This window comes from Mirounga leonina, unplaced genomic scaffold, assembly GCF_011800145.1.
Source record: "Mirounga leonina isolate KUSES-001 unplaced genomic scaffold, KU_Mleo_1.0 Mir_493, whole genome shotgun sequence".
NCBI classification, from domain to species: Eukaryota; Metazoa; Chordata; class Mammalia; order Carnivora; family Phocidae; genus Mirounga; species Mirounga leonina.
The window spans coordinates 1,562,733-1,587,761 of NW_023270780.1; the positions used below are offsets into that span (position 1 = coordinate 1,562,733).

A 25,029-nucleotide genomic window follows, 5' to 3' on the forward strand; every position below is an offset into this window, starting at 1 on the left:
GCGAAGGCTGTCGTGAGGGTGGTGGGCGGGCCCGTGGCGGGGGAGGAGCCGGAAGTGGCCGCGGCCATCTTAGAAACTGTGGAGAAGACGTGATTCGTGGGACCCGCTTCTCCGGCTTATGGTCCTGTGCGGAGTTGCCGTTGCGAGCGATCAAAGCGAGGAAGGCAGAATGGAAATTCCCAGACCTTCTTAAGGCAGTGCTAGGCGTTAAAGGATCACAGTGCTCCCAAAAATGTAAATTCGGGAGCTAAAAGAACAAAACTTGACTTTTTAAAAATATTTTGTTGGCCAACGATCCTTATTTTGTTCCCCGGATAAGGGTGTGCTGAGGAAGCCTCCCCCCCCCATCCTAAGGATTCGCCTGTCTTAGGTCACGGAGGGAGCCGTCACCTTGGCCCGCCGCCTGTGGGCAGCTGCGGCCTCGGCCCCACCCTGGGCTTGAGGCGTTTCGTTTTTCCTCAAGGGAGAGGTTTGCGGAACGTCTGAGCTGGGGTGACGTCCAAGCTCACCTAGTCCTATTGCATGGGGGGTGATGGAAACCTGAGGCCCAGAGACGAAGTGTGACCAAAGCCGAGGGGTGGTTGACGTTGGAGTCCAGAGGCCTCAGTTTCAACCGCCAGAACACCCCAGGCCCAGCAACAATGTCTTGGTATGCTCTTCGCCCCATCTTCTCTAAAAAGTTGCGTGTGGACTTGGCCTGACCTAGCCCCATATTTCCTTAACAGTAAAATGGTGGGTCCCATCCTCTTCCGGTTCATACCCATCAATTTCTTAACCTAGGATCTTTTATTCAGACACAAGAGATAACGCCAGCACCGTGTATAAATACTGTTTTTTAATGAACTCCTTAAATAGAAATGATACTACAAAATATACAATTGGCAGAGACAGGGTGCCTCCCATACCCACTGCATACCCATAGAAAACTAAAGGGAAGAAACAAACTGGAATTACAGAAGCAGCCAGAGGAGGTGAGAATGAGTTCTGTAGGCCATCTTGTTAGAACTGATGAACATCTCTCGTCTCACAATTTAACAGCTGGATATCCAAAGGGATAGAATTGCCCTGAAAAAAACCAAAGGTAATCGTATTCTGGATTGCTTTTGTTTCTTAATTCCTGAAATCCTAAGAAACCTATCTCGAAGAACGGAACTGGACAGGGCAACTAGGAGAAGGTTAGCACCACCCATCTGCAACGGAAAGCCAGGTCAGTGAGCTTGTTGAGGGCTGGAGTGTCAAAAGCTGAGACAGCAAGAACAGGTAAGAAAAATTGGAGGATTAAAAAGAACCCTCCCTCACCCCAGATCACCCTATGCCGTGCCCATAAAAAAGACAGCGATTTCAACGGGATTGGGAGACAATGGTATTTGGATCTCTTTTCTTGGAATGATCCTCAGGAGATATTCTTGGTGTCCATTTCCTTAAAAGCTCCTGAAGATGGGATAGCTCATCCTGGAGGCCAGAGACTGTGGGAGCTGAGAGGCCTTTCTGGGGAGGGGGTGAAGAAAGGCAGAGAGGAGTATTATTACAGCTCTAGCTCCCTGTTTCTGAGAGCTGTCCATTACTTCTGGTATCTTTTTAAATTATTATTACTATTATAATTGACATACAATATCCTGTTAGTTTCAGGTGCACATCCTAGTGTTTTTTTATACTTTTATAAAATTTTATAAAATTATACTTTTATACAATTTTATACAAAAAAGTTGATCTTTGTATACCTTACAAAGTGATCCCCATGAGAAGTCTAGTTCCCATCACCTCTGGCATCTTTAATTCTCTTTCCTCCTCCCAACTATGCCCTAGGTTCTACTTGATCTGAACCATAAGCAGTCTTTCCCATACATACACACACACTCCCAAACTTATCCACTCTGATACCAACAGGAATGGTAGTTCACTCCTCAGTCCCCCCAGCCCCTTGCTTTTACAGCACCTAAAAACATCTGGTTTCTCCCAGAACATTTGGCTTAGCAGTCAAGCCCCTTCTCCCACTCCCTATCCCTATCCCTGTCTTCCCTCCTTACCTGGACCTCAGGCCTTCCCCTCAGGTAGCAGCGTCTCCACAGCCTGATCTGGGGTCCCAGATACCCAGGCAGCAGCAACCCTGGGGGTAAAGGGCAAGCTCCCCAGTGTGAGGGGAGCCCCCACTCCTGATCAGCCAGACTTTCAGAGGAGATAGCAGGTCTAGGGAGCCAACGAGAAGAGACTGCCAGCAGGGAGGGACTGTCCCGCCAAGGACAGAGCTGATTCAGGGGCATCAGAGCCCCTCTGGAGAAGAGCCACACAGAACTGGGGGGTCCAGGAACCATGAAGTTTGGCTAAAGGGAAAAGAGAAATCAACTGGCAACCTAGAAACCAGATGACCCCACTTTCACAAAACTGCGTCAGGAAGGAATGTCTACCTGCTACCTACTCACTGCATTAGTGATCAAACTATAGGACTCCCCCTGAGAACTCTTTCTCTACTCCTCATTAGGTTTCAAACTAGGCCTCAGGTCTGATTCAATTTTAGGGAAACTTATAAAATGTGTATAAGAAAGGGGTTGCCTAGGTGGCTCAGTCAGTTAAGCATCCAACTCTTGATTTCAGCTCAGGTCATGATCTCAGGGTTGTGAGATCCAGACCCACATCGGGCTCTGCGCTCGCTCAATGGGGGTCTGCGTGAGATTCTCTCTCCCCCGCCCCAAACCGACATTCACATGCTCTCTTTCTCTAAAATAAGTAATAAGTCTTAAAAAAAAAAAATGTGTGTAAGAGAAAAACTAATAAAGATGAGGACAATCCTCTGTGCTATTCTAGGATTTCTGCCTTCCTGGGGACAGTCAGAGACTCTAAGTGACAGCTACAGAAGTGTGGGGCAGTTTTCCCTGGGGAACTCAAGACACCGTGTCTTTCTACTTCTCCCTCTCTAATAGAATGAGCCTGTGAGAAAGTCAAAGGAACTTAGGAAGACACCTCACCTGCTGTCTAGGGAGCCAGGAATCTGGGCAGTGTTCCGGGTCATAGCCAGGGTTATGGAATTGTAGTATCTGTTCACTGCTGTAGCGTAAATCCCAGTCCCAGACAGACAGCTGTGGGTTAACAGAGTTCCCAGCAGGGAGTTGGGAGTACCCTGCGGTATAGATTTGTGTATAGGAGTTGAACTGGACAGAGGAAACAAGAAAAAGGGTGGTTAAACAAACAAAAAAGTAATCCTTTTCCCAAGTCTGGAGAAAAATTGTGAAAAGCTCACCTCTTCCTCTGGGAATCAGATGTAGGGTGAAAATCCAGTCATGCGAATGAGCACCAACCTCCCCCTTTCCCACCCACAGACCTCACTTTCCATAAATCAACACTAAACTTCAGAGGGTATTTCTCAAGGAGAAGAAAAGGCAGCTCAGAAATGGAAGTCACTGACCTGTCCACTCTGCTTTCCACGTTCCCACGGAGTATCTCTCAAGAATGTGAGAGTGTCAGGAACCCTGGCACTGTCATGAAGAGCAAGAAGGAAAAACTCTGAGAATTCAAACTCAGCTGGAAACTGCTGGAGGAGCTGCCAGACACAATCAAGGAAGAGGAGAAACACTGGAGCCTGAGAAGAGGCAAAGTGAGAGGTTAGAAGGCACCTAAAGGGGGAGGATGACAAAATGATGGGGGACAAGGGACACAGCCAACAGGGCCACTAAGGTCAGGGAATGGAAATCTGGATTGAGGGTAGTAGGGGGTTGTGGTGCCTCATTCATCTAGGTCTCCCTTCAAACCTAACCTAATCTCAGGATCCTTCTAACCCAATTTTACTTCCAGTGGATTATACTATATAGTTTTCTCATCCCCTTACATCTTTAGTAATCTTCCCCCAATACCCTCCCCAAATGATCTTACCTCTTCACTGGCTCCAGTTACCCCAAGTCGGGTCAGGAAGGGATGTCCAGCTGCCACCCACTCTCGCTGCACTAGTGATTGGAAGCCAAGCAGTGTTCGGGCTTCAGGGGCTGAAAGCAGCTGGACGAGTGAAGAGAGGAGGCCATTGAAATCACGATCACCGCGCTCTGGGTGACAAAGAGGGAGAAGGGACAAAGAAGGAGGGGCCAAGAAACTAGGGCAGAAGAAAATGGGAAAAGGAAACGTGGCAAGAAGAAGAGAGGGACACAGAGGAGAAAAGTTTTGGTTAGGTAGGATTGAGAGGGCAAATAGAAGTGAAAAGAAAATAAAGACCTTGAATGATTCAGTTCACAGACTCCACCTGGATAGAAATACCCAGCTTCACGTGTAGGAGGCAGAATCATAAATCTCAACCCAGCTTCCACACTGTTCTTCCCACTCCAACCCAGTCACCATCTATTGATGGAAGGATGGGAACAGAAGGCGAAGAACCCTGCTGTTAGGGACCACAAGCTTTGGTAACACTACAGCTAGTAGTAGTACTACTACTACTGGGAGGCAGGGGTAGCACTGAAGGATGAGTGGGGCCCATGGGTAGTTCCTAGTTATAGGAGAGGAGGATCCTAGTACTAGACGGGGACAAGGAAGATTTATAGATCTTCCTCCCAGTTGGGTGGGTAAAGGAAAAAGGAAGGAATGGAGTAGGTTAACCCAAGAAACTCACCTTGGAGTACTACAGAGCGAACCCTGGATGTCACTAAGACTGAGATGTCACTGGCCTTTCGAAGACAAGACCTGAGGGGGCAGATGAGGAAGAGGAGAGGAGAATGATAAGCCTGGAAGAAGGGAGTAATGGGTCATGGAATGGAAAAGAGGCAGACTCCAAAGTTCTGCCCATTTTCCTTCTAAGGAGCAGCAAATAAGAGTCTTCTTGGGAAACCAAAGAGAAGAGTTAATGGAAGGCTATTTAGGAATTCAAGTTAACAGAAGGTTGGGGAGGGTTGAATTATATAAATCATAGCTAGAAAATGAGGGAGTACCTGACATAATCCAACCATCGTGTTCCTTCCAGGGCTGAGAGCCATTTCTCCTCGGCTGCAGATGAATCTGAGAGAGAGTAGAGGGGTCAGAAGGACAAAGAGATCAGGAGAACTCAGGATTCGTGATTCAGGGTCTGCAGCCTGAGGGTTAAGAATAAGTTGGGTAGTGGTTACCCAGGACTGGGGATAGAAATGAACAGTAACCGTAAATGGTCATGAGGTTACTACAATTATAATTGCAGTGACAGTTGTTAACCTTGTAAATGTAATAAAATTCACTGAACACTTAAGATGGGTGAAGGGTGGATTTTATGGTATGTAAATTATATCTCAATAAAGCTGTTTAAAAAAAAAAAAGAATACACTGGGGACAGGAAGACAGGAAATCAGTGAGTCTGTGGGAGATGGGAGTTGAACAGAAAACTGTGGATCTTTGGCCTGAAGGGTTAGTCATACTGTAACAGGCAAAAGGGTAAACCAGGTTAGGGTCAGCAGACCTAGGGGTGGGAGTAGGGGTCAGAGGTTATCTCACCAGGCAGGCAGAGGGCCCTCAGCTTCAAGTGGGCAAGTTGGACATCTGTAAGATTAGGCAGCTCATCCACAGTTTCCACCAGGACAACATCTGAATGCCCAGCCTGGAGCATCGACTCCACTGCTCTGGAGGGGAAGAAGTCACAAGGTAAGGGAACAAGTCTGTCCTGAACCTCCAACCCTTGAGTCTACTCATCAAACCTCCCCTCACCTGATATCCTCCTTGTTAGGGTCGCTGGCTGTATAGAAGCCACCACAGCGGAGAAGATCACTGCCCCCAGGGTGATGCCAGGACAGGCGCTTCGGATGGTGGGAGGTTAGGATCACCGTGGGGGAACCTGCTAGCCCCACCCTATCCTGCCCCCACCCTGATCTCCCTCTGCAATGACCCCCCCTGACCTCCCATAACCATCTAATCCCCAATCATCACCCCTGGCCCCCACACTGACCGGTCCACGGCCCTGATGGAAGTGGCCAAATGCTCTCCTGACCTCACTGTCCAAAGTTCGCTTAGGGACCCAGAAGTAACGGGGGAGGCTGTGAAATTGAGAGTTAACAGTCACAGCTTGGCTCAGTGAACTCATTACAATGCAGACCTGTCATTACAAGGAAGTCGCTTGGGAGGGGATTATTTCAAGGGACCTCAGGTTTAGAGATCTAGGCAGTAAGGGGGATAGCTTTGTGGATACCGTAAGAGACTAGAGTTTGTGGGCCGTCCTCGCTTTAGAGGATCTGAGAACTGTGGGAAGATTGGGAGGGCAGCGGGGGTTGGGGTGGACTGAGGGATCACCTGGTGGCTACGTCGAACCTCTCATTGACAGGGCTGACCCTCCAGCCCCCGGCCCCCTGCTTTTTCCGCTCAGTCTCCCAGTCTTCTGATGTCTCCAAGAGGGGAACAGGTGGTTTTCTGGACCCTGAACTCTGGCCTAGGGCAGGAATGAAGCACAGAAAAGAAGGAAGAGGAACCAGAGAGAGCGTCTCAGCTCTACTGTCTTCAGCCAGCCTCTGCTCTTCCAGATTCTTTACCCTTTCCCTACCCTAAAGCACCCTCACTCACCAGCCTTGCTCAGGGATATCCCTGCATACTGTTGGGCTTGACTGCTCTGAGCTCTGGCTCGGACAATGGCCATGGTCACCTGTGGAGGAGAGGGCATCCCAGCCTTTTGGCTTAGACTGAAAAAGTGAAGAGGAGGACATGGGACCCATGTGTTGCTCAACTGCCTTTGCCACCAACAGAGAACAGAGAAGACAGTCCCTAAGGAAGGGAGCTTACACAGGTGGTGGGAACTGGGGTCAGGAGAACATATCCAGAACCACAGAATCACAGAATCACAGAATGTCAATTCTGCGAGGAATCTCTGGAACAATCTCATCCAGCCCTCCCTGTTTCTCAAAGGAAGAAACTTGCCTGCTGTCACACTCCTGATAATCGGCAGTGCCAGGCTAGAATTCAGGCCCCTTACTCTCATTATACTATCCTTTATCCCAGCCTTTTAGCCTCTCCTTGAGGAGAGAAGCAGACAGAAGGATGAGAGGGGTCCTAGGAGATCGGGGAGTAGTAGGAATACCAAGGAAAGGATCCTAAGGCTCTAAGGGGAGGAGTCATCTTTGGGTTGAAGGCCTCTTACCTGAAAGGCCTGAGGCTCTAGTCCTCCAGCCTCAAAAGCAACTCTGAGCAGCCGGAAGTCTCGGCCATGAATGAGAATCTCCTCAGGGGTAAATTTAAGTGGGGACCCTGGACGGAGGAGCTGGACTCTGGACAGGCCACTCACTGAAGGCAAGAGTTAGAAAGCAGTGCAGCCATGGATCAAGGTCCCTCTACAAGGAAGTCTTCCAGCCCATCCCACTCCATCCCTGCTGCCCTCTGAGAATAGAGGAAGGATGAGGAAGGGTGAGCCCCCGGTAAGCCCCTTCACCAACACCTCACACACATTACCCCCCCCCCCCCCCACTCACCAGCCTCTAATCGCCCAATGTTGACCAGGACAAAATCATATTCACTGCTCAGGGGAGTCTCCTAGAGGAAGCACACGACTGATGCTCAAGACATCTGAAATCTTGCTCATTGTCCTACCTTGGCAATCCCTAACCTCCCTGGAGATAATCCCGACAACCCCTTAAGCATAACTCTTCCTGTCTCACTTGTCTAAATCCTTCTAGTCTCCCCAATCCATTTCTCACTAACTGTCCTTTCCATTGCCCTCACCATCTCACCTGACTCCGTTGCCATCCACAGGGCTGGAAGGTGACCCTCAAGTTGGTGCAGATCAGAGTTCCAGGCAATTCAGGTTCCAGCCCCTTCCTCACCCCTGGGGCCCATGCTAGGATCTGCTCCCCTACAGGGGAAGGTGGAAAGCCAGGTTATGACTATTCCCAGTGTCACCCACACTGGTATACACCTACTCCTCTGAGAGTGTAGGTGTAGGTGACAGGAGGATGTAAAGAGGGAAGATTAAGATCCTCCCCCAGCTCCACTAGAACAAAAGCTTAGCAGGAGATCATTTGTATTCTTTTACTCTAGAGCTTAGAACAGTGCCTAGCACAGAGTAGGCACTCAAACACCTCTTGAATAAGTAAATGAGAAAAGGAAGTAAGAGAGTCAGGAAAACAGGGACCATCAAGGTCCAGGCTCCTAGCCAGCTCTGGCAGAGAAGAGAGCAAGCCTCAGACAGAAGCACTTTAAGCAAGTAGAGGAATACAGAGGTATCTTTGGTGAGGTTTGAAGCAAAGTTTGAGCAGGATGAAATTTTGGAAGTCTTTGGAGATTGGAAGTATTGGAAGGGAAGTTATTACCTGGAAGGCATCCCAAGGCCAGGTGACTGCCAAGCTGACAACTCCTGGACTCCAGCATCCCAGTCCTCTGGACAGACTTTGGTCCAGAGAGCTGTGAAGGGTGTAGGGTTAATCCCCAGGCCTCTCCAACCCCCGGGTCTGGGATTACCTCAGCAGCCACCATTGGAGGCCTACACTCAGACTCTCAGGGGAAACTGAGATCAGCAGCTGTGGGAGCTTAGGACCCAGTTGGCAGACAGTAAAGGGAGGGGCTGGTTAATGGATAATGAGACAATGAACTTGAGACTGTGAAAAAGACAGACCAAGCTCCATCAAGCCGAGTTGATATGGGGCACACCCTCCTCTTCGAGCTCCTTTCCTAGCCCCTCTTTTATCTTCATATCCTCCTTATTCACACCCTCGGGCCCACGGTGCCCTTCCCTCCCAAGCCCAAGTCTCCTCTCCTTACCCCCATGTCTGGCTCCGCCTTCTGGGGGGCGATGTTGAAACTCTGGCCCCGACCCCCCCACCACATTTCTCTGGCTCCATCCGGGGACGGAGCAGTGAAGGGTGGGAAACTTTGAGGATGCTCAAGCCCCTTAGGGAGAGGCTGAATCTTGTAGTTGAGAAGAGGGAGGTCAGGGAGAGGGGCAGGGGACAGCACCAGGGAAAGGAGCGTTTGAGGTGCACGGAGCACGATTAGGGGTCTTTTGAAAGGTGTGTCCAACCCAGCTAGAGGAGGCTCCTCGGAAACTTCAGTCGACTCTGGAGAGGGCGGGAGAGATGCCCAGCCCCTTAAAGGGGAATACACACAGTTTTGAAAAAGTGGAGGAGCCTGGAAAAGGTGAGGAAAAAATGGGTAACGGGAAAAAAGTACCCAGATTCTTTCCACAATCCCAGATCCTATGCTCTTTCTGTTCACAAGTACTGGAAATTATTTGAGGGAACAGTAATACCGAGTATTAACCCGGAGTAATTTGGGCTCCGTTTTTTCGTCTTCTTAAAGAGGGTGGTGTGGTGGGAGGAATGCAAAAGCAGTTCAGGTTTCCTTGCGGCCTCCCCTGACACACCTGACAAAAGTAGTAGGAAATTGGGCCTCAGGGGATTTTTGCCTGGGGAGGCCCAAGAAATGAGGGAGGGGAGTTAAAAGCATTTTGTACATCGTTCTCCAGAGAGCATGAAACATACTTCATGTGGAGGGTGCCCTGAGAACACTGGGGAGAGAAATTGAAATATCTCTGGGATGCAGACAAGTCAGGTGTTTATGTGCAAGTTCTGGGGGTGGAGGGAGGCCCAAGGAAGAGATCTTACTACTTAATCCGACACACACACACACACACACACACACAACCAGTGGGAAACCAGAGCCCATTCCAGGTACATGACCCCTCCCTCCAACCCAGACACCAGATCTCCAAATTAATGATTCATGTTCAGGACCTTCAAAGCTGAGGGCTGGAAACCTCTATCAGTTCAACAGCCCCATCCCCCACCATCCCCCCTGCAACCTGAGGAGCAGAGCAGAGGTGGGTGGGGAGGACCCTAGGAGGGAAATAAAGGAACTGCAGTTGATGGCACCTGGGTAGGAAGCAAAAGTCTGCATTTAGATGCGAAAAAGACGGGAAATGAAATACAAAATAAGGGTTAATGAGCTGCTGTTTTATTGATTTTGAGTCTGTACAGAGGCAGCAGACCTTAAGTGGGGGCCCCAGTTTTCCAAAGTGACACTCAACTCTCTCCTCCCCTCAGCACACACACCCTTCCGGCCTCGGCTGTAAAAGTTCCCTGTCTTGGCTGATATTGTGGAAATAATGAAGATATTGTGAGACCGGAAGTTAATTTGGAACAAAGAGGCATACACCTGCTAGGAAGGTGGCCCAGAAGCCTTATTCTAGAAGTCCTAAAAGTTCCCAAGCACCCCCAACCCCACCTACTTTCCATGGGCCTCAATCTCTTGGGGGAAGAAATACTTCCCAAGGTCTCTTGCAGTAGGAAGAGCTGTGTTCCACAATTTTAAAATCCCATTCTCCATTTTCCCTCTCCCCACTACCCTTCATTCAAGAGCCTCATTCTATTCTTAATATTTTGAGGTATAGCAGCAGCAGAGGAATCCAAACTAGAGGAAAAAAAACATCAGGGGAATGGGGGGAGGTGAAAGGCAGAAAAAAGTGGGTGACTTGGCTGAGCACGAGAATGCAAAGGGGCAACAGCCAAGGGCTAAGTAAAAGGGTACCTCTCAGTACCCCCCACACCAGTGGAGGTTTTAGTGGATGAAAGGAAGGATGCAGAAGCAAGGGGCTGTATCAGATTTTTCCATTTTCAGAATCCTGGTCTGGTTGCAGGTTTGTGCCAAGAGTGAAGGCTGCTGGGAGGGGCAGCTGGAGGAGGGGGGTGGAGCTGAGTGACTCACAAGATGAGTCACAGATCCAGTTATAAGCACAGAAAGAGGCCAACGTCCTCCCCACACCCCACTGCTCTCCGTTACCGTCAGCCAGCTTCCGATCCTCTTTCCTAACCCCCCTAACCCACGTGGCCAGTGAAGGGCGGTGGCATGGATAAAGTCTACATGAGGATGTCATAATAAATATTTTGTTAAGCTACTTAAAGTACAGGGGCAAAACACCCTATCTGCAGGCTGGGTATCGACAAAGTGAAAGAGACAGGAGTGCCTGTCTGACTCACTGAATCTGCAGTTGAAGGGCCTGGAGGGAAAAAGAAATTAGAAAAATCTGAGATGCAGGTGATTCCAGGCGGGGAAGGGGCTTGCAAGTCTGTCTTCTCATCTGTGCCTGGGGCACTGACTGCTTGGAGAAAGAAGACGACTGGTGTCTGAGGGGACAGTCATCACTGAAGCGCCTTAATGGGAAAGACAAATGTGACTGGAACCTTGGATGTGTGTGGCTGTTTAGAAAGGAGACCATTCGGAACCAGTTCCATTTTTTCTGCCTCTGTATCACTTCCCAAATACACGATATGAAGTCATTGCTAACTTTTGTTTTATTGGTCTGTAAGCTTTAGTTGCGCTTGAGAAGAAACCGAGCCAAGAAGAGAGGGAGAGTACTTCCCTCCAGGCCCTGTGTAGCACCAAGTTTCACATCATCCCCACTCCATAAAGAGACTGAATCTTAAAAAAAAAAAAAAAAAAAGTTTTGATATAATCTTTTTATTTTGTTGACAGGATCCAGTATGAGGGAAAAACTTTTGATTAAATCTTGTAACTCCCAATAAAACGACACAGATTAAGGTAGGAATTTGGAGACCTATCCTATTGTATACTTGCTCCGTCTGGGAGCTGGGGTGGAGAATGTAGGGTGGAGGGGTAGCACTGTCTTAAGAGGGGAAAAATAAGAACCCCAAATATTTCCCCTCTCCAATAAAAACCTCAGTAGGTACCCCAATGCCCTGGATTAAAGGAACTAAGTGCACTTATTTAAGCCTGAGAGATCCCATCCCTCAGCCAGGGTGACAGGATCTGCCTCCCCCTTCAGCCACATACCCCTCCTTAACCAAGGAATTTTTGCTCATTTTGGGTGCACGTCATGTCCCCCTCTCCTCCCCTCTCCCAGCACAGTAACTGCATGGGCTTGCCTCTTCCACCCCCTCATCTTCCCAAAATACCACAAACCAACCAGAGTCTGTTTTCATTTCCCAGGCATTATTCCTTCACCCTCCATCCCACAAAACCCCCTCAAAGAATAAAGCAAAACAGTCTTTACTCATTCCCTACTGAAAAACATCCATTGACTCAGGGCCCGTCATCCTTAGAATGGAGAATTTTTTTTTTAATGCCTCAATATATAGTTACCTTCCCAAATTAAACAAAAATAATTTATTGCTGAATAAAAAGCTACAGGGCCTAAATAAAGCCCTATTTTATCATATTCACTCCTAAGCAACCCCCCCGAATTTCTACCTTTTTTATTTGAAAAGAGGTCAAATAAATTGGGATTGGTTAGTTTATAAATCAAAACAAAAACAAACGTGACACAAGGTTTCTGTTTTTGTTCATTTGTCCTCAGTTTTTAAAAACAAAAGTATTAGCTAGAATCTAATAACAAATCAAATCCAAACACAGCAGTCCAATGGGGAATTAAAACTTTCCTGGCTTTACTCTCTGGGAAAACCCCTGGTCTGTTCCCATTCCTATCGGTCCAGGCCAGAATCCTATGCGCCTCCGGGAAAGCTAGGTGAGCTGTGCCGGGTGTGACCTGGAGCCACCTGTTGCTTGGGCACACTTAGGGGATGGAAGCTCACGAGGTGATGGTCTCACCAGTGCTGTTCTAGCCCCAGAGACAGGGTGAGGTGAGCAAGGCACTCACTTCGGGCACAAAATTTAAGGGGTGCCCCAAAACTCAATAACCAACATACTATCTTAATGCAGTACTTTTTGAACATCAAAACCAATGTAAAATATCCACAATGAACTAAGTATCAAAATTGTAAGGACAGGATTCAACCCCATACTTGCTCAATTCAACTTATTTCCCTCAACTTAATCTCAGTCCTATTGGATCCTTCTTTAAGATTTTGATATTTTATTCATCATGGAGTTTTCCCGTATTGTATTTTAAATACTGCATTAACATGTATTTATCTTAGTCACTGAGTTTTTCAGTACCCCTTAAAGTTCTGTACCGAGGGGAGTACTCTTCTTGTACTAGTCCCAGCCCTGGCCAAAAATATGTACATCCCCTCCTTTGGAATCTATCTCCTTTGACCCCAGTGCTTCCTGAAAACCATTCTATTTTCAAATAAAAGCCTAAGAATTAATAGCCATATGAAATGATTAAATCGACTATCAGATTTGAAAAATGAGTGACTTTCAAGTCTGCTGAAGAAAGAGGAATCTTTCTAAACTCTGAGCAGTTCCAATGAAGAGGACAGTCTTGGGGGACATCGGATGACAACTTTCCTGATTGGGCAGAAGCAACATATGGCAATTACAGGTCCCCAACACACACACACACACACACACACAGCCCACATCCGGTTTAGAGCAAATGTGGGGATGCCATTCCATGAGATGGGTTAGGAGTACATACCTCAAAAGAGAAATCCACATACAGAAAAACAGCCCCGATTAACACTCTGGACACTTAAGTACACTTATTCCCCTTCTTCATATGCACCCAGGAGTGTATACAATTGCATAGTTGATTTTTTTTTCCCCCAGAAAAAAAAAAAAAGAAAGGAAGAAAGAAAGAAAAAGGAAAATTGGCCCAGGATAGGTCCTCCAGTTTAAAGCTCTTAGAAATTGTGCTGGCCAGAGTAAAGGCTGTCCAGACTTGTGCTTTGTGCAAAATGCAAAGGAGCTCCCCCTTCTGTGTCCATAGGCCCACTCCCACCCTCTGGGGAAAAGGGCTGAGTCAGGGAAAAGGGGAAACCCAAAGACAGATCAGCTCATTGGGAGTAATCTGTGATCTGTGGTTACAGTTCACTAAAATATATTTCTTTAACTACCTTTTTATAAATTGCCCCTAACCCCTACCCCCGTGTTTCAACATCAATCCTATTATCAAAAATATGTCTTCTTACAAAGTATTTTTTTTTTCTTATTTTAATAAACTAACCACAGATTAAGGTCAGCTATGGCTTAACAAAAGAAGCCGGGATGTTAAGTTCATTCTCCAAAAGTAGAGAGGAAGGAGAAAGAATCACTTACATAGGAAGAAAAAAAAATCATTTTTTAAAATGTTTTTGCTCACTGGGGTCGTTTTGTTTCTTTTCCTTAAAAAAAAAAATAGTCAAAGTAAGTTGCTTTCTACAGAAACACAGCAGCAGAGGATGGTTTTTGGTTTTGTTTCAAACAGTCTGGCCAAAGGTATGTCCTGCTCCTGCCCCCCCCAGGGTGCACTCACACCCCAATGTGTGGTTATTGCTAAGTAGTTACAAAAGATCACCTGGAGAAGATTCAGCCCACACAGCTGCTCTTCTCCTCACTCTTCCCTTCCCCTGAGGGAACTTTTTCTTTTTTTTTTTTAAATAGAATTAAAGTTGTTAAAAAAAATCACAATCTTAGCTGAGCTCAGCCCTCAAAAAGGATGAGGAAAAGATATGGGGCAATCAGCAATCTCCTCTCGAACCAGAACAGATGACAGGTGGCTGTTTAGAAGAAATAAAACTTGAGAGGCAAAGGATTCCCCTTTTAAGTTCTTCCCTTTCCCATCTCAGTAAACGGATTTAAACTAACCCCCTCCTAATAAGCACCCGTGAGGACACATTACTGCCTTGTCTTTCCAGATCCTTCAGGAGGAATTTGGCCAACCCTAATTTCTACCTTAATTCAAATCAACAGCAAATCTAATTCCCCAGTTTCCCTCCACACTCCCAACTCCACCATCATGTGCTTTTTTCCAACCTACAAGAACTTTGGTCTGGTTTTTCTTTTATTGACTGAGAACCTCCTTTGCCTGCTCCTGCCCCAGACTTCTGCCCACCTCCCCACCCCCACACACCAAACCTTCCCCTCATTTCCCCTAGGTCCTGGGGTGTACCCAAGCAGTTATGAGACAGAATCACCATCTTTCCCCCTTGTACCTCCTCAGTCCCAGCAAGATTGACAAAGGGCTCGCGCGGCCCTCCAGGCACCGCCCAGCCCTGACCTGCTCTCGCCAGCCTGGCAGCTCTCCAGCGCGCACACACACTTCAGAAGTTCCTGGCCAGGCTCCCACTGACATTACTGCATTTGCCCCATCCGCATGGGGGCTGGGTCTTGATGAGCCAATGAGTTGAGCTTAACTCTCTTTGTTTAGCCCCCCTGCCCTCCAGGGCTCCCCGCCCCGCTCAGAACCTGTGCACCAGCAGCTCCCCACCCGGTTCGCGCTCCCTCCTCCTCAGTTCTTCCCTGTAACAGCAGGAGCAGAAGTTGTTTGTCTCAGGGTGTCCATAGAAGCTGCAGTTCGGCTGTTTGCATTTGGTCTGGGTTGGAGGAAGCCCCCGGGGCCCTCCAGCCCATCCATCTGGCTCAGGGGGCTCTCTGTAGCCGTTGCTGTAGGAATCAGCCACGCGGAACGGGGGTGGTAACAATGCACCCCTGTGAAGGCCATCCTTGGGGTGACTGCCTGGCTCCAGAGATGGGATGCAGTCCCGATGGGGGTAGGGCCGCCCTGGAGGGCACTGTCTGGGGAAGGTGGCATAGGGTGGTAGGCCCCCCCCCCCCAAGGCCCCCCTGCCAGCTGCCTCCGGGGTTCCTGGCAGTGGGCTCCAGCCCCAGCAGGCCGCGGGACAGTAAAGCCCCCAGGGTAGCCAGCAGGGAATGCCACTGCCTTGGACTCTGCTGGGGGGGCAGTCAGCAACTCCTCCCCACCATCTGGCTCTGGCTTTTTGGCTGGAGGAGGCCCACTCCCCACCCCTCCATTCAGGATCTTCCTCTCTGCCTCCTTCTGCTTCTGCTCGGCCAGGAATCTCTCCTCAGCATCAGAAAGGTACCGCTGGATCATCTCCTCCTGATACTGATGACGGTGACCCATCTTCAGGGTTCCAACAAAAATAAACTTCCCCTCCCCTTGCATTGCAATCCTCATAATGCTCAAGCTCTGCATCACTTCCTGGCTATACTTGCTCCCTCCATTACCAACAGACTCAGATGTGGGCTTCTCAGACATGGGCCCATCCCCCGCTGCCTCCTCCTTGCCACCCTTCCAGCTCTTCAGTGAGTTCTTCTTCTTCTTCTCCAGGGTCTCGGTGCCGCTGCTTACCCCCGACCCCGTTCCCACCCCTCCAGGCTTCGAGCCCTTGCTGGGCATCAGGCCTCCCATGTTCTTCTTGAGCTTGCTGCCCAAAGTTTTGCCAAAGCTGCCCAGTTTGTTGGCCACAGAATCTGCTCTCTTCTTGTCTTTCTCCCGACCTCGCTTTGACTTCTCTTTCCGCTTGCTGCCCTCATTGCTTGTAGAACTGCTGCCAACCGACTCCTTGTCTGATTCCCCAGACTCAGGAGTGGACCGGGGCTCATCTCCAGCTGAGGCTGTGGGGGACTCAGGTTGTGCCAGGGGAGCCTGGAGGATATAAGAACAGGATTACTCGTTGTCCCACTGGGCTGAGGCAAGGGAAGTCCCCTCTGGCCCCTCCACCTGGCTCACAGGGTTCGCTGCAGCATTGCTACAGGAATTAGCTCCGTGGAAAAGGGCTGATAACACACCTGTGCACTCCATCCCTGGAGTGCCTGCCTAGTTCCAGCAAAGGGCCATTGTCACGGTGGGGAAGGGTCACCCGGGAGGGCACTGTCCTTCCCCAGCTCCAGTCAGCTCTCCCATGGACCAGGGAAAGATGTATCTAAATATCTAACTTTTATCTCACCCCCTGCAATTTGACTCCCTTCTGTAATAGGAGGTAACGAAATGAAGCCTGACGTTCTTCTAGAGCAATGAGCAACTATACAATACATGGCGTCTGGGTAAGGAGGAAGAATATTCCATAGATACTAAAATATCCTTTATTATAAATTTCTCTCTCTTCTTTTAAGATTTTATTTATTTGACAGAAAGAGAGAGAGAGAGCACAAGCAGGGGGAGCGGCAGGCAGAGGGAGAGGGAGAAGCAGACTCCCCACTGAGCAGGGAGCCTGATGTGCTCGATCCCAGGATCATAACCTGAGCCTAAGGCAGACAGTTAACCAACTGAGCCACCCAGGCGCCTCTATTACAAATTTCTCTATGCCTAGGGTGCCTGGGTGGCTCAGATGGTTGGGTCCTGGGATTGAGCCCCATGTCACACTCCAAGCTCAGTGGGGAGTCTGCATCTCCTTCTCCCTCTGCCTCTCCCCCTGCTTGTGCTCCCTCTGTCTCTCTCTCAAATGCATAACATCTTTAAAAAACAAACAAATTTGTCTATGCCAGATTTTGCCCAAAATTAATCTCAAGGAAGTCTTAACTAACCACAACCAACTCTAACCATTCTGCATCCCCTCAACTTTTAGACATTCAGCACTAGAGTCTGTCAGTCTGCCCTTGTTCCTGTATTCTTGTTCTATGGAGAACGATGACATCCTCAGAACCTATTAGATCAGTCTCTTAAGGAGACTTAAGCGATTCTGTCTCCTCTGGTACCCTCCACAGGAGTCTATATATATAAGGCTTGGGACAAAGTAATGACGATCTCAAGTTCACCAAGAAGTCTAGAAAACTTTTCTTGAATGTGTTTTAGTATCACAAAGCAGAGCTGGAGAGGAGCTGTGGAAAATGGAGGTCACTAACAGGTAAGAAGGCAGGAAAAAGTGTCTTTTGGAACTCATCTGATATTTTCCAGTTATTACTAACCTTGAATCGTCAGCTACCACTCAGAAGCAATTCACAAGGAGACCACTGCCCAGTCTCCTTGTTCCCCCCGTCGCTGAAAACGGAGGACGTACAAGGGTGGGGTCGGAGAAGTCCTCACCTGTGCATCAGAGGACACTGGGATCCACTTCACATTCATGTAGCCATGCAGCAGATGCAATTTGACCTCCAGGGACAGGATTACACTGTGAAGAGGAGAAAGGAAGAATTAAAAACATCCTGTGACCTTTAAAAAGCAAAGCGTGTGATCTAGTTGGGAGGTAGAATGGGAGAGGGCTACATGGCTTGGGACTCAGACAAGGTGGGGTCTGAATTATAGCTCCACCAATTAGTACTAAGCTTTATGACCTTGAGGCAAGTCACTTCACCCTCCCTGGAACTCAGCTGGGGTTGATAATGGGCATAGATAATATCTACCCTGTAGGGTTGTTGTGAAGATTAAAATAGTACTGGAAAGGACCCAGCATAATGTCTGGAAAACAGGAAATACTTACTGAACAGTAGCCATTATTGTTGCTGGTGTAAATATTATTAAGAGGGAGCTTTTGATATTTAGGTGAGAACTTATTTTAAGAGCCATAAATTCTGAGTTTTTAAATGAAACCCTCTCAATTGGATCCCAGTGTCAGGAGCCCAAAGAAGGAAACACTGGGTAAGAGGTAAGGAAGGAGCTTTTACATTCATACCCTCTTCATAGGAAGCTGTGGAGGGCACAGGCTGAGGACTAAACCTGCTTTGGGAGGTGGCAGGGAGGGGGGCTGGCAGAAAGAACATTTTTCTTGCTATTTAAATTCAGAAAGGCAACAATCCAAAGCAAACTAACTACTTCGGTCAATTATTTAAAAACCCCTCTCATGGAGTGCCTGGTTGGCTTAGTTGGTAAAGCGAGCAACTCTTGATCTTGGGGTTGTGAGTTCGAGCCCCATGTTGGGTGTAGAGCTTACTTAAAAAATGAAATCTTAAAAAAATTTTTTAAATAAATAAAATAAAACACCTCTCACTTGGACTGGGAGAAAGTGTGACTTGATTATCCTGATTTTCTGATCACTGTTTTGGAGATTCTGGGATGTATCCCAGGAGAAGAACACTCCTCATCTCATAAGGAAAGAACAAGTTGTAATCCCAGGATTTCCCTCTCTTTCATGGGGAAAAAAAGCAGGTGCATGCTGTAAGAATCCTGGTGCCCAACCTATCCCCCACGTCTCCATCTTCCCCAAAACACTGGAGCTAGGATGTGACTGTCTTGCCTCTGAGCTGAGGAAGAGTCCCCGGGGAAATGGATGCTGTATGTGGAAGAGACACGTAGCAGGTGGGAAGGCTACGCCTGCCTCACCTGGCCAATCGGACGTTGTCATTGTCATCTTTGCCCCACTCCCAGCCCTTTCCAGGGTCCACAGCAAAGTGCAAGGGCAGCAGCTTATGCTCTGAATCTGTAAGTGGGATAACAGCTGGGGAGGAAGAAACATGTCATCAAGGAGTCTCCTTAAGGAGACAGGAAGGCAACTGAACACAAACTGACTTCACTAAAGAGGAGGCTGGATCATATCAAAGGTCTTGAACTGAGCTCACTCAGTTTTCACATGTGAATTACACTGGCATCAAAAACAGACAGACTGGTTTTCCCTTACTAGCCAACACACAATTTAGGCCACTAATCTCCATGACTCCCCCCCAGTCACTCAACACTCATGATGTTCTTGCCAGTTAATGTGGATTCAAAACATTCAAAGTCATTATTAAGACAAATACAGCAGGGGCGCCTGGGTGGCTCAGTCGCAAAGCATCACGTGGAAGGTTCTATGACCTTAATACACACACTCTACTCCAGAACAGGGAACAGCAAATACAGGCAGGCTACTGTGTTTTTCCCCAAAGCTCTTTGTCAAAATGTATTTATTTTTAATTTAAACACCCTGGCGTATCTTTAGCTTAGTAAAACAGTATCAGTGTGCACTGTCTGGGCTTGCATGTCACTTAGTTCTTCCCTCCTATACTCTCTCCTATTTAAGTTTTTCCAAGTGAAAATAAAGTAGACCAAAAGCCACCAAAGACACCAACATCGCATTCAGCACCTTGTTCCTTGGCATTCTCCTTCTGCTCCATGGACACAAGTGCAGAAAAGTGTGCTTGATCGTAGGCAAGCACCAGAGGGGAGCGGTGACACTGGCTGGCTGGGACCTCCAAGGGCAGATAGATTCCCCCAAAGGGAATAGGGGCGAACGCTGCAGCAACCACAAAGACTGTTATTCAGGATGTGTTCTTGCCTAGAGGGCAATCCCCACACCCCACTCTTCCAAGGGAGTTCCCCCTTTTACTCACTCTAACCCCTAGTTAATCATTCTATCTATCTATCTATTTATTTATTTTAAAGATTTTATTTATTTATTTGACAGAGAGAGACACAGCAAGAGAGGGAACACAGGCAGGGGGAGTGGGACAGGGAGAAGCGGGCTTTCTTAAGAAGCCTCATCAATTAACCCCAACTGCTTTGCTCTTGATCTCTTGAGAATTTTGCATTGTCCTAATGTATACCTTGTTTCTCCCCTTCCTTCCCTCCATATAGCCCCTTCCTTCCCTCCTCCCAGTGCTTAGCCCAAGGTTCTGCAAATAGAAGGTGCTCAGGACAGCGAGGACTGACTCACCTTCCCCACCAGAGTCCCTCAGCATGGTGTCGGCCACGACGACTATGGGCCTCCTAAGCACATGGGCAAGGACAAAGACGTGGAATTCTTCTAGGCTCTCATATACAGGCTCCTCTGAACTCTCCACCCTAGAGGTGCAGGAGGGGAGAGAGTGGAAGGGGTGCCGCGAAGGGGAGAGGGAAGAAACCCAAACAAGACACCCCTGAAGACCAGTTCCGCAAAGAGGAAAAAGAGGAATGCCCTTTCCTGGTTTTCTTTCTTTCTTTCTTTCTTTCTTTTTTTAAGATTTTATTTATTTATTTGACAGAGAGAGACACAGTGAGAGAGGGAACACAAGCAGGGGGAGTGGGAGAGGGAGAAGCAGGCTTCCCGAGGAGCAGGGAGCCCGATGCGGGGCTTGATCCCAGGACCCTGGGATCATGACCTGAGCCGAAGGCAGATGCTCAATGACTGAGCCACCCAGGCACCCCCTTTTCCTGGTTTTCTAATCTTAAAGCTGCCATGGACATAGCTGATTATTTTATGCTACAGTGGCTGTTTCTACTCCCATTTCAGAGATGGGGAAATACAAGAAAAGAGATTTGAAGGCCCTAAGGCTAAAATAGTGTTAGGAATCTGGAGGTAATCCCTCCGTTAAAACCAATCTTGTTCAATAGCCTTCCCCTATTTGCTTTATCATGTAGCTCAGGACACAACTGTGTAGCCTCACTTTACCCACAACCACCCACACATCACATGCATCATGTCCTACAAAAAAAAAAAGAAAAGAAAAATTCCTCTTCTTATCTTCCCTTACGTGAAGAACAGCATCTCACCCTCACCATATCTACCTAGTAGCCTAATCAGAAATCTGTGAAATAGTTACTCTTCTTTATCTTTCATCTTAATTAATCACCTGGCTTGACTGATTCCATCTCTTACGTGTCTCTCGTATCTATCTCCTCCAGCCTGTCTGCAACCCACCACTCTTGTTCACACCCATGGCCTCTCTCCCGGATTACTACAACTGCACCCAGTCTCAATGCCCTCCACTTCATCACCCGCTCTGCTAGCAGTGTGTTCAAATACACGAATTTGCTCCTGTCACCAGCATACACACAATTCAGTGGCTTCCTGACCCCAACAACAATGTTATTCAACACTGGGTACTTGGTACAAATGCAGATTTCTGCGCCATAGCTCAGTCCAACTCAACTGAACTTCCTTAAGGGTGGAGGTCCCCAAATCTGCACTTTAACAAGCCTCCCAGATTATTCTTATGCACAATAAAATCTGGATAAGTTATAATTTTTAACTTTATGTTACAGAAAATTTCAAAATTTTAAACATTCAAAACTAGAATGAATATTATACCTAAACTCTCACGTATCCATCACCCAGCCTCAACAATTATAAAACACATGGTCAATGTTGTTTCACCTAGACCTTGATCTAGTTCCCTATTAGCCCCCACCCTCACCCCACCCCACCAGATTATTTTGAATCAAATCCTAGTATCATTTCATCCATAAATTTTTCAGTTTCTATCTCTAAAAGAATAAAGGACTCCTTTTAAAAACAACCACACAACCATTAATATCACACTTTTAAAAAAATTAACAATAATTAAACATGTAGACATTGTTCACGTTTCCCCAGCTGTCTTATAAATGTCCATACATTCCCACTGGTTGATTTGTCTAAGGGTCTTTAAACTTAGGTTCCCTCTCCCTTTTTATTTTCCTTGCAATATATTTATTGAGAAAACTGAGTCATGTCCTATAATTTCTCAAAGTCTGATTGGATATGATTTTAATTCCTCAGCATGGTACAACAGAAACCTCAGCATGGCACACAAAACTCTGGTTATCCAGCCTCATCTAGCACTCTATACCATGTACTCCGTATTCTGGCAATGCCCAGCTACTTGTAGTTCCTAGAACATACCATGCTGTTATACCCTTCTGTGCCCTTGCACAGCCCCTCTCTTCCCTTCTAACGTCCTCTGAGCAAGAAGTTCTTTGGACACTGAGGACTCAGTAAAGATTCCTTCCTACCCCCAACCATGTTAGCCATACTTACCCACCACAGTTGGCTCCATTGGAACCTAGATGCATGCGGGGTTCACTCGAGGCAAGCTTGATCAGCTCATTCCATTCCTTCTGCCATTCATCCTCTGTGTACAGCAGGCCTGACTGCGTGAAAGATAGGCAGGGGAGACCAAGCAGTTAGAGGCTAGGTGCATGAGGCAGCAGCTATTCAACTCAGTCACAGTGCCCCACTCCCTATTCTCTTAGCACTTGGCTTACACCGTGTACTACAAAGTCAAATCTCTTCTCCCTTTCCTAGTCAAGGTCCACAACAGAAGAGTCTATGATCTCTCTTACACTTATTTTTCTTCCATTCTTTTCCGGCCCATTTCAGTCCAGCCTACACCCCTTGCCCCATTTACACCACTTCACCTAACTGACTCTGGCAAAGGACAATGACCTTCTCTTTGGTTCTCATCTTTCTTAGTCTTCAGGTAGCATTTCAACTCATTAAACTTCCTTCTCCTTCAGCTTCTGCAACACTATTTTCTCCTCTCTCTCTCAACTCTGTCTACCCTAGCAGTATGGGTGTTGTGTCAATAATATTAACAGCCTTGGTTCCTTCTGGGTGATCTCTTCTACTGCCATAATCTCATCTACTGCCATCTATATGCTCAAGATGCTAAAATCTCCCTCTCCATCCCAGACCTCCTCTTAATTTCTATATTCACATCCAGCTGCCTACTGAAGATTGCCACCTGCCCATGACTGCCTCAAACTCTATACAGTCAAAACCTGAACTCCTACCTCTTCCAAAACCCACTCTTCTTCCTATATTCCTGCCTTAGTGAACTGCACTGAATATCACCCAAACACCCAAGCTAGAAACGAGGGACTTACTGAAGACTCCTCTCCTTTTACCCACCCCACACCTGGATTCCTTAGTCAACAATTATTAAGCATGACCTACTGTAATGGACCCTTAACTGGTCAAGCATTCCTCTGATCCATTTTCTACAATGTTACCAGAAAGATTTCTCTAAAATTAAAATCTGATCTTTACTTCCTGCTACAAATTATCTTAAGAACTATCATGACCTGGGGCACCTGGGTGGCTCAGTCAGTTAAGCGTCTGCCTTCAGCTCAGGTCATAATTTCAGGGTCCTGGGATCGAGCCCTGCACTGGGCTCTCTGCTCAGGGAGTCTGCTTCTCCCTCTGCCCACCCTGCCCCCGCCCTGCTCATGCTCGCCTGCTCTCTCAAATAAATAAAATCTATTAAAAAAAAAAAAAAAAAAAGAACCATCATGACCTTTTAGATATAGTTCAAAATCCTTAAGTGTAGCATACAAAGTCCACTTCCTGGCCGGCCCCTACCCACCTCTCTAACACATCATTTCATTAGCTGTAGTTCCTTGAATGCACTGCGTTGCTTTGTACTTCAGCTTTTGTCTAGCTTGTTCCTTCTGCTTGGAGCAGCCCACTCCCTATCCACCTGGTGAATCATTCCGCAACTGTCAGGAGAGGCCTCAAGTATCTTCTTTATGAAGCCTTTCCTAAATCTTCCTGGAAGACCCACTCCTTCCTTTTCGCCCTCCCTCCTCAACTGCTGTACAGACTTTATCACAGATGGTACAATTACGTATTTACATGTCCATCTCCGACTACTACTCTTAAGGGCTAGGACCATGTTTCAGGCAATATGCTAGTGCCTATGATATGATCAGTAATTAATAAATACATGCTGAGTGAAACTATAACTTTTATCAAGGGGATTGGAGAAGTGGTAAACAATTTAAAAATACCATTTGCCTTTAGGATGTATATGATAATTTGGCAGACAAGTCTATGTTGTTAATTGTATTTGGCTTACATTAGTATTTAAATGAGTTTATACTGCTCAAACACACACTGACAGTAGAAAGAATCACACTGAAAATATGAGGGGCATGAGGAGCAAATTTAAGAAGAATTAAAGAGCTGTTTTAGCACATTTTACTTTTTTTTTTTTTAAGATTTTATTTGTTTATTTGAGAGAGAGCGAGAGACAGCATGAGCAGGGGGGAGGAGCAGAGGGAGAGGGAGATCCCAGGACCCTGGGATCATGACCTGAGCTGAAGGCAGATGCTTTACCAACTGAGCCACCCAGGTGCCCACATTTTACTTTAATAATAACAAAATGACAAAGTTATGTTCTCTTTGTAAAATGCTGTAACAAAGCTTCTCAATTAAAAATAAAAAGAACAATGCACAGGCAGTAATGTACTGACTGGGTGCTCTGGTCACTCTTGTCTTCCTCTCACCTATTTCAGCTTCCTGTTTTCATACATGCAGCCACTAGGTGACGTATCCTGCCAGCCTGAAAATGTCCTTACTGGTTTTGACTTTTTTGTTGTTATTGTTTATTCATTTAAACAATCTCTACACCCAAGGTGGAGCTCAAATTCATGACCCCCAGGTCAAGAGCCGCATGCTCTACCTACTGAGCCCCCAGGCACCCCAACCTTATTGGACTTGACCACTAATTTCAACAGAAAACAAGAAGGCCTGGGAAATCAAAACCAATTTAGTTCCTATGGAGTTTGGTCCTGATTTAAAGAAGCATCCCAGTCCCTCATGCCTCCCTCCATTCCTATGCCTAAGGTGCAGCATAATGCTATAAATAGTCTCAACTAAAACAATTCTCTAGGCCACATTTCCAATATGGAACTTTTAATGTGCTGGGCAAAAGGAGTAAAATATTGCTCCTTTGATAGCCACTACTCTCTATGCATGTATTTCCACTGGGGACTCTGAGGGGGAACAGGTAGGTGGCTGACCAAGAACAGAACTTGGGTATTTCTGGGTCTCCTGGCTAAAGCCATAATAATCTAGCCCCACCTTTAAAATAACTACAATAGCT

The 25,029-nt window shown here is 47.1% G+C and overlaps 2 protein-coding genes across 2 annotated transcripts in view; both read right to left on the reverse strand.

Annotated features, from left to right (window-relative positions):
* Nucleotides 1-815: 815 nt before the first annotated feature.
* MTMR11 (myotubularin related protein 11) lies at nt 816-11,088 on the reverse strand. Its single transcript, XM_034989909.1, is given in 18 exon segments — nt 816-1,352; nt 1,354-1,488; nt 2,028-2,321; nt 2,964-3,146; nt 3,401-3,574; nt 3,865-4,031; nt 4,589-4,659; nt 4,905-4,971; nt 5,437-5,561; nt 5,647-5,735; nt 5,885-5,972; nt 6,226-6,361; nt 6,493-6,571; nt 7,064-7,206; nt 7,392-7,452; nt 7,650-7,771; nt 8,229-8,319; nt 8,677-11,088. Coding segments are annotated over 18 exon segments (2,133 nt in total). The 5' UTR covers nt 8,743-11,088; the 3' UTR covers nt 816-1,310.
* Nucleotides 11,089-11,354: 266 nt separating this feature from the next.
* The window catches only part of OTUD7B (OTU deubiquitinase 7B), a 56,365-nt gene continuing 42,690 nt past the window's right edge, over nt 11,355-25,029 (reverse strand). The window contains 7 exon segments of the mRNA XM_034989908.1: nt 11,355-15,362; nt 15,365-16,201; nt 17,579-17,663; nt 18,812-18,926; nt 19,551-19,700; nt 20,121-20,248; nt 22,182-22,294. Coding sequence (XP_034845799.1) covers nt 14,991-15,362; nt 15,365-16,201; nt 17,579-17,663; nt 18,812-18,926; nt 19,551-19,700; nt 20,121-20,248; nt 22,182-22,294 — 1,800 coding nt within the window. The 3' untranslated portion in view covers nt 11,355-14,990.